The sequence below is a fragment of the Ambystoma mexicanum genome, chromosome 6p (assembly GCF_040938575.1).
Source record: "Ambystoma mexicanum isolate Mex_15411 chromosome 6p, UKY_AmexF1_1, whole genome shotgun sequence".
Lineage (NCBI taxonomy): Eukaryota > Metazoa > Chordata > Amphibia > Caudata > Ambystomatidae > Ambystoma > Ambystoma mexicanum.
The window spans coordinates 1153449917-1153462753 of record NC_090935.1 but is presented as its reverse complement, the minus strand read 5'-3'; the positions used below and the strand labels follow the sequence as shown (position 1 = coordinate 1153462753).

At 44.4% G+C, this 12837-nt stretch overlaps 1 protein-coding gene across 2 annotated transcripts in view; it reads right to left on the bottom strand.

Moving 5' to 3' along the window:
• The window catches only part of LOC138510252 (tight junction protein ZO-2-like), a 515365-nt gene that overhangs the window by 19289 nt on the left and 483239 nt on the right, over positions 1 to 12837 (bottom strand). For both annotated transcript variants that reach the window (XM_069625772.1, XM_069625771.1), the window contains exon 6: positions 8250 to 8353. In XM_069625772.1, coding sequence (XP_069481873.1) covers positions 8250 to 8353 — 104 coding nt within the window. The remainder of the gene's footprint in view (positions 1 to 8249; positions 8354 to 12837) is intronic.

Genomic DNA, 12837 nt, shown 5'->3' with positions numbered 1-12837 from the left:
CTGGTGGTTTGTCTTGCAGTCCAATATTGCACGATAGTTAATGGCATCTTCTTTAAAACAAAGAAAACAGGGGGAGGGCAGGGGAGCTGAGCCAGCAGTGCACTAACGCACGGTCCTTAAAATAATCACGGGGGAATGTTGGGAAGTGCTGACACGAACACGAATCACCCCCTGTGCCCGTCCAAGCCTGGAAGTGTTACTCCTGTACAGATGCAGTGTCTCAAAGCTCAGCCTCCCCCGGGCTCTCAAAGTGCAGGAGGGCTGGTCGCTGCCGTGCCAGGTTGCCCACTCCTCCACGTGCTGAGAATGCGTCGGCCCAGCAGCAATTAATTCTAATCTATAGCCTTCAGCAGATTTCGCAGCAGCGGGGAGCGCGCCAGAACATGTTTTCCAGTGTTAATCAACGGCTTCACTCCCTGCGACAGGGTGTTGCGGGGCCCTTTACCTCAGGGCGCAGCTGTCCGGCCTTCCAACGGCAACGGGTAGGCCCCTTTCTCTCCGAGTTCTCCTCAGCATTGGTTTACTTCGGAAACTACCATATAAATAACAATAATATCATACACATTCATACTCAAATAAAATACAGGGTCAAGATTTGTAACACAGGACTATACAACCACAGTAATATTCTGCGACATTTAGTAGACCTGTTTGAGCAGCGCCTTAATGTGGCTTTTCATAGTTCGCATGTCTGACACAGGAAGTAACGCTCCTGACAGACAGCTGGCCGCCCAAAGTCTTGGACCGGGCAGGGCCTGAGAAGGCAAGGCCAACCAGAAATCTATAAGGGCCATTCGGCAGTGCTGTGTGGGCATTTATAAAAGGTAGCAGGCGCTCCTCTCCAGAAAGAACATGGCATGATAACATGTTCTGAGATGAGAGTTTGCAGCACACGCTTTTTGCTCACTGTACCTTTCACAGATGGGAAATATCCATTTACATATCAGTCTTTGTCCCACCCACATGGGAAGTCCAGCACCGAAATGCTATGGCAATTCCTCTCTGAACAAGAGTACCAACAGCAACACCATATATGTGTTTCAGCCTTTTTGGGCCTCATCAGTGAGGTGAAGCTGCGCCTCTCTGAGCACAGTGAGCAGGGAGTCCACGTCTGGTTGCCCCCAGGTAACCTAGGGTGACCAACCCCAGGTTCCTTGCAAATATTTTAAAAAAAAGGTAGCAGGCGCTCCTCTCCAGAGAGAACATGGCATGATAACCGGTTCTGAGATGAGAGTTTGCAGCACAAGCTTTTTGCTCTCTGCACCTGTGTGGGCATCTACAGGTGTTAATGTCACTGGGGGGGGGGGGGGGGGGGCAACTACATTAGCTTCTGGGCCCTCTTGTTAGACCATCCTGGCTACGCCTGTGCAGCCGTCATTTCTTGTCACACTATATGAATGCCACGGTGAATGAATGAATCTTTGCACTCAAGTTTACTATTTCCTAATGCCGCGCTCTCCCCAGCCACTCATCTCATGTTCATATGCGCAGATGCATACATCAGGAGTTGGGGAGGTTCAGGCACGTGGCATGTGTGTCCCAGCACTGCTGCAGGGATCCTAGAGAAGGCCTGAAACTCTGACAGCGCCCCAACGGAGTTCTACATGAAAGACACTGTTTAAGGGGTTCAACCAGGGTATATGTAATAGAGTCAAGAACATGTTACTGTTAATTCTGTGCCCAACTAAAAAACATCTAACCACTTTTGGATGCAGGTGACGTGTGGAGGCGAGCATTATGCTTCAACTTTTTTAATACAACTCTTCAGTAGTTTCAACAAAATAACAGAAAAAACACTGAAAATGATCTCAACTACTCATTCTTTTTTCTTGCTCTTAAAACTACATCTCCTTCTGTTCTATGCATATCTTTAGTCCATGGCAGTCTTTGCCCTGTCTACATGTCACTTCCTATCCATCAACAACAACTCTTCTTTTCCTGCTCTTCAGCAAGATAAGTGTACTTTTCTTACTACAGAATGAGTGGACTTATTTATTGTGCATTAGTGAATTCTTTTCATGGTTATAACAATAGTATAAAAGCGTACAGCATGGACTAGATTAGAACGCAAATGTTCTTTAGTGTTGTTTACATAAGAAGGAATGCAGCGTGTTCACTAGCAGCCAGCGCGCAGCAGGCACCGAAATTTAAGAGCAGGCAATAGGGATCCGAGCGGTGCGGCATACAGAGCCAGCAGGGGAAGGGGAAACAGGATCGGTGTTGTACTAACGGCACAGCCGGGGGCCTCTTTCCCTTCCTGAGAGAAGGAGTGCGCATGCTCTCTCCCTCACGCAGGCGGGGCGTAGGCGGCAGCAAGCAGAGTAGTGCACAGGCCCCCTTCCTGGTGGGAGCGGGACCTGAGAGGAGCACATCACAGGAGCGACAAAGCCCCAGAGACAGCGACCACACACTAGGAGTTTGAACGAACCCGTTTGCAGCAGTGCTTAGTACTTACATTGAATGCGTAGTGTGAATGGCGAGAGAAGCCCAGCAGTCCGTAACGAAAGCGTGAGGGCTCACGCACAAAGGATTGGAAGCCTTCTGCTGGTAGCCCAGCACACAGAGGCACTAATAGACAGTAAGAGGACAAGCTCCTCGCAGGGGTAAAATAGCACCCACTAGATACATAACACTGGGAAAGAGGTGCTAGCCACATAAAAAGAAAGATACAAAAAAAGAAGCAACTATTTAAGATCATCCAGCACAATGCAGCATTGGGCGTGCAAAAGTAGCTGTTTTTTGCAGAGAAATTATTACATTGAACATGCAGGGGACAGCCCCGCAACCCCTGTTTTTCAATTTAAAAAAAATAAAATATATATATATATACACACATATATATATATTTTTAAATGGGAGCAGGGGTCATCCCCGCAACCCATCCCCATATATAATGTTGCAAATGGCTTTTCCTGGTTTTATTATGTATGGGGACATTATTGCCTGATCCCATAAAGAGGCCTTATGGGGTGTACAAGGACTTGCAAGAGGAAATCCTCTACTGACCCCCGGGTCGTACCTACGGGGCAAACAAAGAGGCCCCAGAGGATGCTGACGGTAAGAAACGCTTTCCTGCAGAAATCAGCTGTGTCATGACCCTCCACCCCCCACAGGGGATGATATGGGAGATGCAGACGGGGACTCAGAAGAAGAGTCACCGGAGGCCACAACATCCTCACAGGTGGAAGGAGACAAACCGGAGGAGGATTGGCCAAAGCCTTGCAGGGGCAAAAGGGCCCGGAAAGAGAAACACCTGGAGAGTGAAGGTGAAGAAATATCGCACATGTTTAAGCCTGAGAACATCAGGAACCCCAGATCATCAGACTGGCAACCATCACCCAGAGTGTCAAAATACACGACTCCTAGACTTAGGAAGGCACTAGACAAGGACATGAGACAGCGTATGAGGACAGAGTGTCCCCGTCCACACCTTCCAGGCAAGGTCACAGACTATCCCAAGATGCTACCCATGTTAAACAGAAAATAATTCAATAGTGAATAACCTTTCTACAGGTCCCGTTGCCTCATCGCTTTCTAGATGTCGCAATGAAGAAAGGAAATCGTGGTCGGGGAGGATCTGTAAGTGCGGAGTTGGGAGGGCCTGGGAAGGGGCAAAACGTCCTTAGCAGTGGAGAGGCTGGACCGAGGGTGTAGGTTTGAGGGGGAAGGAAGGAGTGTCAGTAGTTCTGGGGGTGCCCCCTGGTAATGGAGGAGGAAAGCCGAGGGGGGGAGGGTGTTGGTGTGGATTGAGGAAGGGAGACAGGGGTTCTATGAGTGTCCTCCAGAAATTGAGCAAGAAGACCGGGGGATGAGCAGGAGAGAGATCTTTCGGAAATCTCACTGCGCAAAGAACAGACCATAGTGAACATTTCAAAATGGTTAAATTTCAACCCCATGACAATCTTTTGGCAGCTTATCAGGGCCGTAAATCAAATGTCCTCATTACTCCACTGTAATCACAATGCTGTCCAAAGTTGGATGCAAAGGAACATCTTCTGTGCCTGAATACCAACTTGCAGGCTCCTCACCAGTGGCATGTCCACACTCTTGACTGGGCTGGCCCAAGTGGGGCACTGACATATGCAGGGGTGGCATGAAGCAGCACGTGCCACCACAGGACACTCCCAGACACGCCACTGCTCCACACAGCTGTCTGCAGATGTCGACAAGCTATCGAGCAGCCTGACCAAAAATAACAAAAAGGTGGCGGGGAAAATGATGGGCGCCATGTTAATTCAATTTTAAAATCAAACAAAATCCAAAATGTAATACCTTTTATTGGACTAGCTGAAAATATTATGCAGAGATGGTAGTTCCATTAGCTTGCCAGAGACAACTTTGTCAGATGGTGGTCACATGAGTAACAAACAACATCACCCACATTGAATTCGCAGACAGGGGACTTTAGACTCAGCTGCAGGAGGAAGTGGCAAGGAATTCAGTCCTGCATGGCCCTTCATATGAAATTAGAAGGAAGCAGACACATACTCAACACTGAGACACCTTTCTTATCACTCAGTAATTCAAGCAGAGTCACGTTATTCGACTGTGTGTAATGTGTCTAAACACTTAAGCACGAGTTTAAACTCAGTATAACAATAAAACACTGATGCTTCTGAAATTACTAAATGTTAGATTCAAAGGCACACCATTTGAGAAAGGATATTCTTTTTCACAAATTCCATGCATACTAAGGTTTTTCACATGTACAGTAGACTTACAATTCCAATGTTTCAACCAGCCTCCATTTTTCCAACCATAATGTGTATTAGCATCTTCCTGGCACGGCAAAATAATTGGTTGTAGTCATAACGCTCAACCAGACTAAGAAAAGCAACCTGCACCAGTGTTTTTAGGCTAACACACGGTCAGAGGCTACCATGCATTTCCCAAGCCCCCATGCTAGGGTTGTGCAGTAGGTCAACCAGAGTAACTTAGACCTGCTTGCAGGCCTATGGTGGAACCAATCTAGAAATATTCCCTAAAAAAGCAATGTGCCATGTCCGAAACTATCCTAGTTCTGCCGCATGTTTGACAGTGACATATTGACTCGCATACAAAGAGGCAAATATAAACATACGTCAACACTGTTCGAATGGAGAACATTCCACTGCTGGCTGGGCATGTCTCTGGTTTGCTAATGGGTACCAATCATTTGTCCTCCAATATCTAAAATCACCACACATGATGCCTGTGCACTTGCACATTCATGGGTCTGAAACATTGTACCCAACATTCATATGTGAAGGTAATGGCAGGTCATCTTCAGGCACTGTCAACGTGGTTGCCATAAAGGTCCCTGGCTCAAAGTAGGCCAAAGTGTGCCATAAATCCTGCGTCTGTGTTCAGACCACTATTTTTCAGGCTGAGAATCTTTGAGTACTTGAGCTACCTTGTTTTTATGGGTGGTATTTGAGAGGCCACCTTTGAGTGTACCATCTCTGACAGGTTCTGCAGTGTCTGACCACCCTGCGTGAAGTGTTGACCAACTGGTGGTTCTGTTTTGTAGTTCAAGATGGTGCGTCTATGCAGGTTCATTCTTTCAAGTAGTGTCTTGCAATCTCACCAATATACTTTCCTTGTGGTCATTTCTTGCATTGGATGAGGTAGTCCACATTGGACGATTTGCAATTATATACTGATTTAATCTGTAATGTTTGGTTCTATGGAGTTGTTGCAGCCGATTCAGTGCAGATGTGTTGGCAGGGTTTGCATCACCTAACATTGCACTGGGATGTTCCTGGTCTTATTTGTTCTTGGTTTGGTAGAATTGTGCTCCTGGTGAGGGGTCCTGCTAGATTTTTTGGTTGTTTGTATCCTTTAAAGAGGGTTCCTTGAAGATGTCCCTCAGCTCCTCATCCCTGTTAAATATTGATGGTGGGTCCTTAGCAATTCTATTCAGTTGTATTAGTGCTGGATGGTAAATGACGAACAAGGGTAGTCTTTCCTATTTATCTTGAGGGGCTGCACTCATACTTAGTCAAGTCATAGGAGGGGTTTCGGGCTGACAGCTACCGTGTAACACAATTTCCTTAAAATTAAGGAGTGTACACATAGATGATCTAAAGCATATTCAGTCTACGTGTTGCAGAAAAAACGGTAGAGTGAATACAGAGACAACACAAGAGGAATATGAAAAGTCTTGGAGGGCTGTTTGCACATTAGCCAACTGGTTACAGTTATCTGAAGGCCAGAGTAGGTGACTTGCTGGAGAGTGAAATATGTTCCAACTGGAGATATATGAATGCACGCATTGTCCACTCACTGGCCCTACTGCAGATGAGTGTTTGAATGTTGTCCACAGAATCCGTCATTATTGAGTGCTCTCTAGTTTAGGTGCACGCAAGCCTTTACCTCAAGGCCAATCTTAGTGACTTAGGCAAGTGAGGTTCTTGCAGATACCAAGTCCAAGGCAACCCACTCGGGTTCCGTTTTTTTTTAGCAACCACAGACCTATTCCAATGGCTGCACATACCAGCCTCACAGCACTGTGCTACTGTTAAAAGATGGCAGCCCAAATATGGCTACCCACACACTGTACGGAGCCCCACTGCTCTCGAGCTAAGTCTGCGCTTTAAACAATACAATAAATCAAATAAATAACCAGAGGCCCTTCTGGCCATCAATGCTTTTGGGTGCAATGCCTCTGCTTTATGACAAATCAGTACAGGGATGTGCAGGTAAGCTGTAGAGGAGCAAAGGTTCCTGCAGCCGGCAACTCAGCTGTGCCAACTGGATGGAGGGCAGGGTCTTGCTCTAATCAAACAGTCTGGTGTTCACAAATAATGACTAAGCCTTGCCGTCAGCAGTAGGGAAAGGATGTGGTCCAGAAGGAGTCCTATATATGTTTTCTTCAGGTGGCTTCATTATTTGGGGATTCATCACCAGGAGTTAGGAATCACATGGGTTGTAGGAGTGCAGTCCCTCAGGATCGATATAAACTCAGATGTTGAAAATGTATTTAGCTCTAGCATCCCTGTTCCCTCCAAGACTGCTGCATGTCCCCGTCACAAGTGCACACACAGATCACAGCAGCTTTCACGCATGCATGGAGGTAAAGACACATCAGAGGTGAATGAGGCAGCCGAGCTGCGGAAGACGAACCAAGCAACACCGTGCTCCCCACTGCTTCCTTCCTACAACCCCTTTTTCATTTTCCCCATTAAGATTACAAAATACAGGAATGTTGACAAAGTCCTTGGAAAGAAGCCTGTTATTTACAAGGACCTATGCTATGCACCACATTATCTGAGCTCCTAATTGCAGGCTTACATACATTTGAATATTTGGGGTCTACCTAATGACGGGATGTCGCCACATTTGATCTTTTCCAGACTTCTTTCTACACTTTTGTGCAGATGTGGATTCAAGGTCGAATCCCAGAATACAAGCATCCTACGATACTGATTTCTGACACCTGCAGTCTGCACTCTGAGGCGGGCAGAGGCTATGACCATATATGGCAACATCTGAACTCCACCAATTGTAGCAGGATGTTGGACCTGAAACATAGGGACAGGGGAGAATTTCAAAACCTGGGTAGAGCAGACTGTACCCCTCTATCATAAATAAAAGCTGCAACCAGGCACTAAAGGTCAAACGCCTAAATAAGGATACTCAAACATGGAACCGGGCACCTCTTGAGTTCCCTAAACCTTCACAGTTTAAAATCTTCCAGAGACATTTTCAGCAGTGGCCCCAATGAGGCCTCATCGGGGAAGCATCTGTGTACCAAAGGAGGAAAACATTCAACAATTCAGGGACCTTGTATCTAGCTAAAGCTTAGACCTTACTGTCTCACAGCATGGACATTTTAGCAAGAGTTGTGCTTTTACTGCTTTCTTCATTATTTTGGACATCACTGGTAAATGGCAAGCCAGCATTGGGCTTGTTCTTAGAGTGAATGGGATCAAGAATGTTTTTTTTACGCAAGAGTCTTCCAATGGCAGAGAAATTGGACTGGTCACAACATCTTCGATTGTGATGTGGTGAGAGAGTAATATGGCTTTAATTACTGAGGCCGGGGTGATCTAGGATTTGGTTATGTCATATACCTTTAGTAAATTGGTTGCAATAAAGGTGGAACATCAGGAGAAAAATGACCTCATGTCACGTCAATAAATTCCTAAAGTGACTTTTGCGCAATGAGTGTAGGCTTGTTTTCAAATTGTAACTGATTAACACAAATGTACGCTTCATTCAAAAAAGTAAATTAAAAGCACACAAAAAGCAACACAAAAAGGTCTCACCTTTAAAATCAGGTCACCGTCGTGCAAATTACCATCTTTTGCCGCCAAACCGCTATTTGACATTCCTTTGACATATATCTGACTGCCAAGCCGTAGACCATATTCTGCCAAAAAAATAGAAAATGAAAGTCTTAAATTATTGAAATTGTGTGATCATTGGTGGAAACAGTTCAAGGGAAAACCAGTTGACAAGGGCAATGTGAAACCTTTATACAGGAGATCAGAAGCAAGGAAATTGCATGTACTATAAACCAAGGGTGGCTCACGCATGCATGTGGTTAGCCATATCCAAACATTTGCGGGGATGCAACCAAAAATGATTCATGCTCTTGACTGAAAGCACAGGAACGTTGCATAAGCTAGAGGAACAAAGTTGTGAATTGTGGGGTGCATTCAAAGGCCCCAAACAGAAGTCCCTTTCACATGAACAGTAGGATTGTATTTAAACACAAACATAAACGGCTTGGCCTGTGTTTTCCTCAAGTAAAACTGAAAAGGCATGTAGAAAAGTGGCCTATCTGCCATTATCAAAGGAAAATCAGCATTTTAATTCACAAAAGGAGGTAACAAAGCTCTTTCACATGGAAAACAGGATTTTTAAAAAGTGACAAAAACAGTTTGCATAGGAGTGTGCAAGTAAAAGCAGTTAAAATGTGAAAATGGATCACTGCTCACAGACAAATGTCAGGGAAAAGACATGATGTGCGGGTTAACGAAAAGCAATGTATATTATGCTTCACATACAAAAACACCAGCGACATTTGATAAGCCAGTTTGTTTTCATGGAAAAATGTCAGCCCAACACAAACATTTTTGCTGGCTGTGGGACACTTCACAAAGAAATCCCCAACTGCCAGTCTGGATGTCACATCGCCCATCTAATTACCAACTGCAATAAAGTGGCCTGCTAAAGGTGTCGAAATTCAGTGTTCTCCAGACCTGCTGGCTCTGAGGGCATTGACTGCAGGAGAAGTTCCCCTTGGCTGGAGCATGACCAATATGTGTGAAAATGGGGGCAGAAACTTCAAAGAGCAAGCTTCCAACACAAAGACAAAAAAAAGCTCTGGGTAAAGACTGAGCCAGTGAAAATAAATGGCCGGAAGGCAGGAGGATGGCCATTTGTCGCACATGAAGATTCACAATTAATCTTAAAGGACTATCATCATTTAGGCCTTTTTGTTAGCAACCATAAGCCGTACTGATTTCATTTATGTACCATTTATTATGTTGTTTCCAGGCGATTGTAGTGATATAAAATTCCTCCACCTGCGACTCAGGGAACTGTAATGGCCAGTTAAGCTAGGTTTCTAGCGCATCTGAACATGTTCCAAATGTGAGAATTTGTAAGCAGGTGGAGAATAAAATGAGGGCTATAAGTAATAACGTACCTATTCATAACTGTTATGCTTTTCTTAGAAATGGCAGAAAGGTGCCACATGGCCGGACTATAGGGTACGGACCTGGTGGTTGGCTTATCCATTTCCCTGTGATTAACTGAATCAGAAAAAAATGTATATTATGGCAGTTGCTAGTAAAATTATGAAGTTGTGATAAATAACTTGTTTTGCCAAAAACCTGAAAGGAGAACAAATGGTGATTACATATGGGAATTGCCATATGTTGCTCCAGATCCCTAAACCAATCCTCACTTGGAGGCTGGGCTTGGGAGGAGAGAGAAGCGTAACTGTCCAATCCTAGTTGCAGGAATTATTTCAGGATACCTCCCCCAAGATTGTCAAACTGGTGGTGTCATTGCTGCCATATAAAGGTGACTGCACTAGGAGGAAGGGACAGACACACACAGGAACAGGTGACAGACAGAGGGCTGCTGATACTTACCATCCGACAGCTGTACGAAAACACCAGAGATTGCAGAGAGTGCATCTGGGTGGAGCGGTCTATTTCAAGGAAGGCCTCAAAGCTGACTGGGTCCTATGGTGGAGAGTGGGAGGCCATTTTGAGAGTGGAGTGACCAGACTCCCTGCCCTATCTTTCCAGCATGTCCTGAGAAGCAGCTGGCTTTCCTGAACTTTTAAAACAGAGGCTTTCTATGTAATGTAAGGAAGGGATGGTATCAACAGTCAGACAGACAGGTTACCACAGTTCAAGGGTGTTTATTGAACTTGCACAAGGGTGTGATAAACGCCTACCTAAACCTATATATACACATAGGAGCAAGCCAAGACCATCAAATAATAATAATGCAGTCCTATTGGAGTCTTGTCAAAATAAAAAGCCTATACAAAAAAAACTTTTGCCAATCCTTACACTAATTTACAAATAATGTGGGTTAATTTTCATAAAAGAGAAAGAAGTGTTCACAAAATAATATGTCAGGATGCTAGGATCGTTGGCCTTCCTTCCCCACGTTTTCAGCATGGGGAAAGGCGGTGTCACTCGAGCAAAGCACACACTCTGGCTTCTGCGGCACATACGAGGATACAGTTCCATTTTGCCAGTTTAGGACCTTCTGTGTCAAAGTCTCTTTACTTCTTGCAAGTTTCTTGACGCAGAGGGCCTGCTGTACCGAAAACAGGCGAATGTTCTTTTCCTTTTTCTAGTATTTACTTTGGGTGGTCACCCTGGATCCCCCTCTTCTGCACTCAGATCCCTTTCGTTTGGTCGATTAGTCTCCCTCAGCCGGGCTCGGACCAATTGTGACGTACATTAAACTATCGAAGACTTTCAAATGTGCACAGGGTTTAGCTTGACCCGTTGCATGACCACTTCGATCTCAATATTGCTTTTTCTCACACTCATCATCAGTTGGATACCTAACAGACCTCCGAATGAGCACTGACATGGTGCCGGACCACTCTGTGTATGGTATCTTTTCTTGGCCTCCCAAAGTTCAATTATAAAGTTCCACTATTTCCTTTGGCTTTCAAATTTATTTGCGTCACTCATCCCAAACGCCTCACACTTCTCTTTATACAATGTTGCCAGTTTCAACCTTGCTGAATGAATCTGAATGATAAACTGGTGCAGTTGGTGGAGCGATTTGTCTGGTTAATTCCGATAACGAACGAGACTCCTCCATGCTAACTAGTTACGCGACCCACAGTGGCAAACCCAGTGGGGGTTTCCCACAAGAGTCCTGCAAAAAAGATTTTCAAAAAACAACTATATAACCCTAGGACTCATTTAGAACTAATTGTATGTAAATATTTAGCAGCAGACATTAACGAATCGAGGAATTCTTAACCTCCGTTTGAATCATTCAGATTCTTCCACAATTTGAATATATGCAACTGCTACCATGAAATTGTTTCATTTATTTATTTTTTTTTGTTTTCCTTTTCTAATTAGAGGATATCTTCCCCTGTTCCTCTCCCCTTCTTTTGCACATAGGGTGCCTGCTTTCTCACCTTTTCATTCACTTTTCGCTATCCATTCATTTTGGTTATGTGTAACCATATGATTGATGAATGATGCAAATAATTGTTTCATTACCTTCTCACATGTTTATGATTTGGTTTTGGTTCAAATTCGCCATTTAACATTTTTGTAATCCTTGTTTGCAACTTTTATAGCATTAAAATAGTATTATCTGTATACTGAAAATGTTGTGGTATATGTGGTTATCTTTTACACCTACCATGAATGAATATGGTCAATACTAGGGGTGAGATTTGATACAAGAGAACCTCAGTTATTGAAAAGTACTCCGCTAATTCAGCACACTGGGCCTGGTGTCGAGTACATTTTCATTTATCTGCAGCAGTACCCTGTTATGTGATGCTGGCCACCTGGGTGACAGATCCCCAGGGACTAGTGGGTGAGACAGCTTCAGGTTTCTCACAGTACGTAGAACTGAGCCCTGGGAAACCAAAAGGTGGGTGGGGGGGGTCTGCTTGCCTTGAATTCTCTCCCTTTTTAGTGGGCAGGGGGGAGGGCGGAAGCTGTGTAGATCCTTAGCCTATTTGACTAAAAAATATTAATTTAATTAATTCCCCATTTGGCAGAACACTAGGAGGTGAATTTTGTTAAAATTCGAAATTAACAAAGCTCACTTATAGCATATCATTTAATTGGGTAATCCTTTTGTCCTGCTGACCCAGACTAGGAAGAGCGGTGTCTCAGGCAAGCCTTTTTATCAGACTTCCACAACACAGGCCTTTCAGTGGAGGAGGGTCTGAAATCCAAACTTCACCAAATCATTCCAATTTTTCTGTCCAATGTCCCCAACACAGACCAAAGTAGGGGAGGGGGAGGGCTGAAGAACCAACCACTAAATTACTCCGTTTATTTTAAACCAAAAAAGTGTAGGCAAAATCATAATTGCCATATGCATTTGTACCAATCTTGAAATCCTACAGCTAACCTTTTAAGCCTGCAGGAAAATCTAACTCGAACACCACATTTATAATTTCCTTACTATTGATAATAAATTCAATTTAAGATCCATTTCTTATATAGCGCTACACACCCATAGGTCTCCGAGCGCTCGAATAACAGAAGACATTAACACCCCACAAAGGGGCACTCATCAGCTTAATTATTTCTTTAAGTGAAATTGGTAGAAAGTAAAGAATTGTGATTTGTGTGTAATTGATTTGAGTAACAAGAAGCTAATGGTGAGCCACGG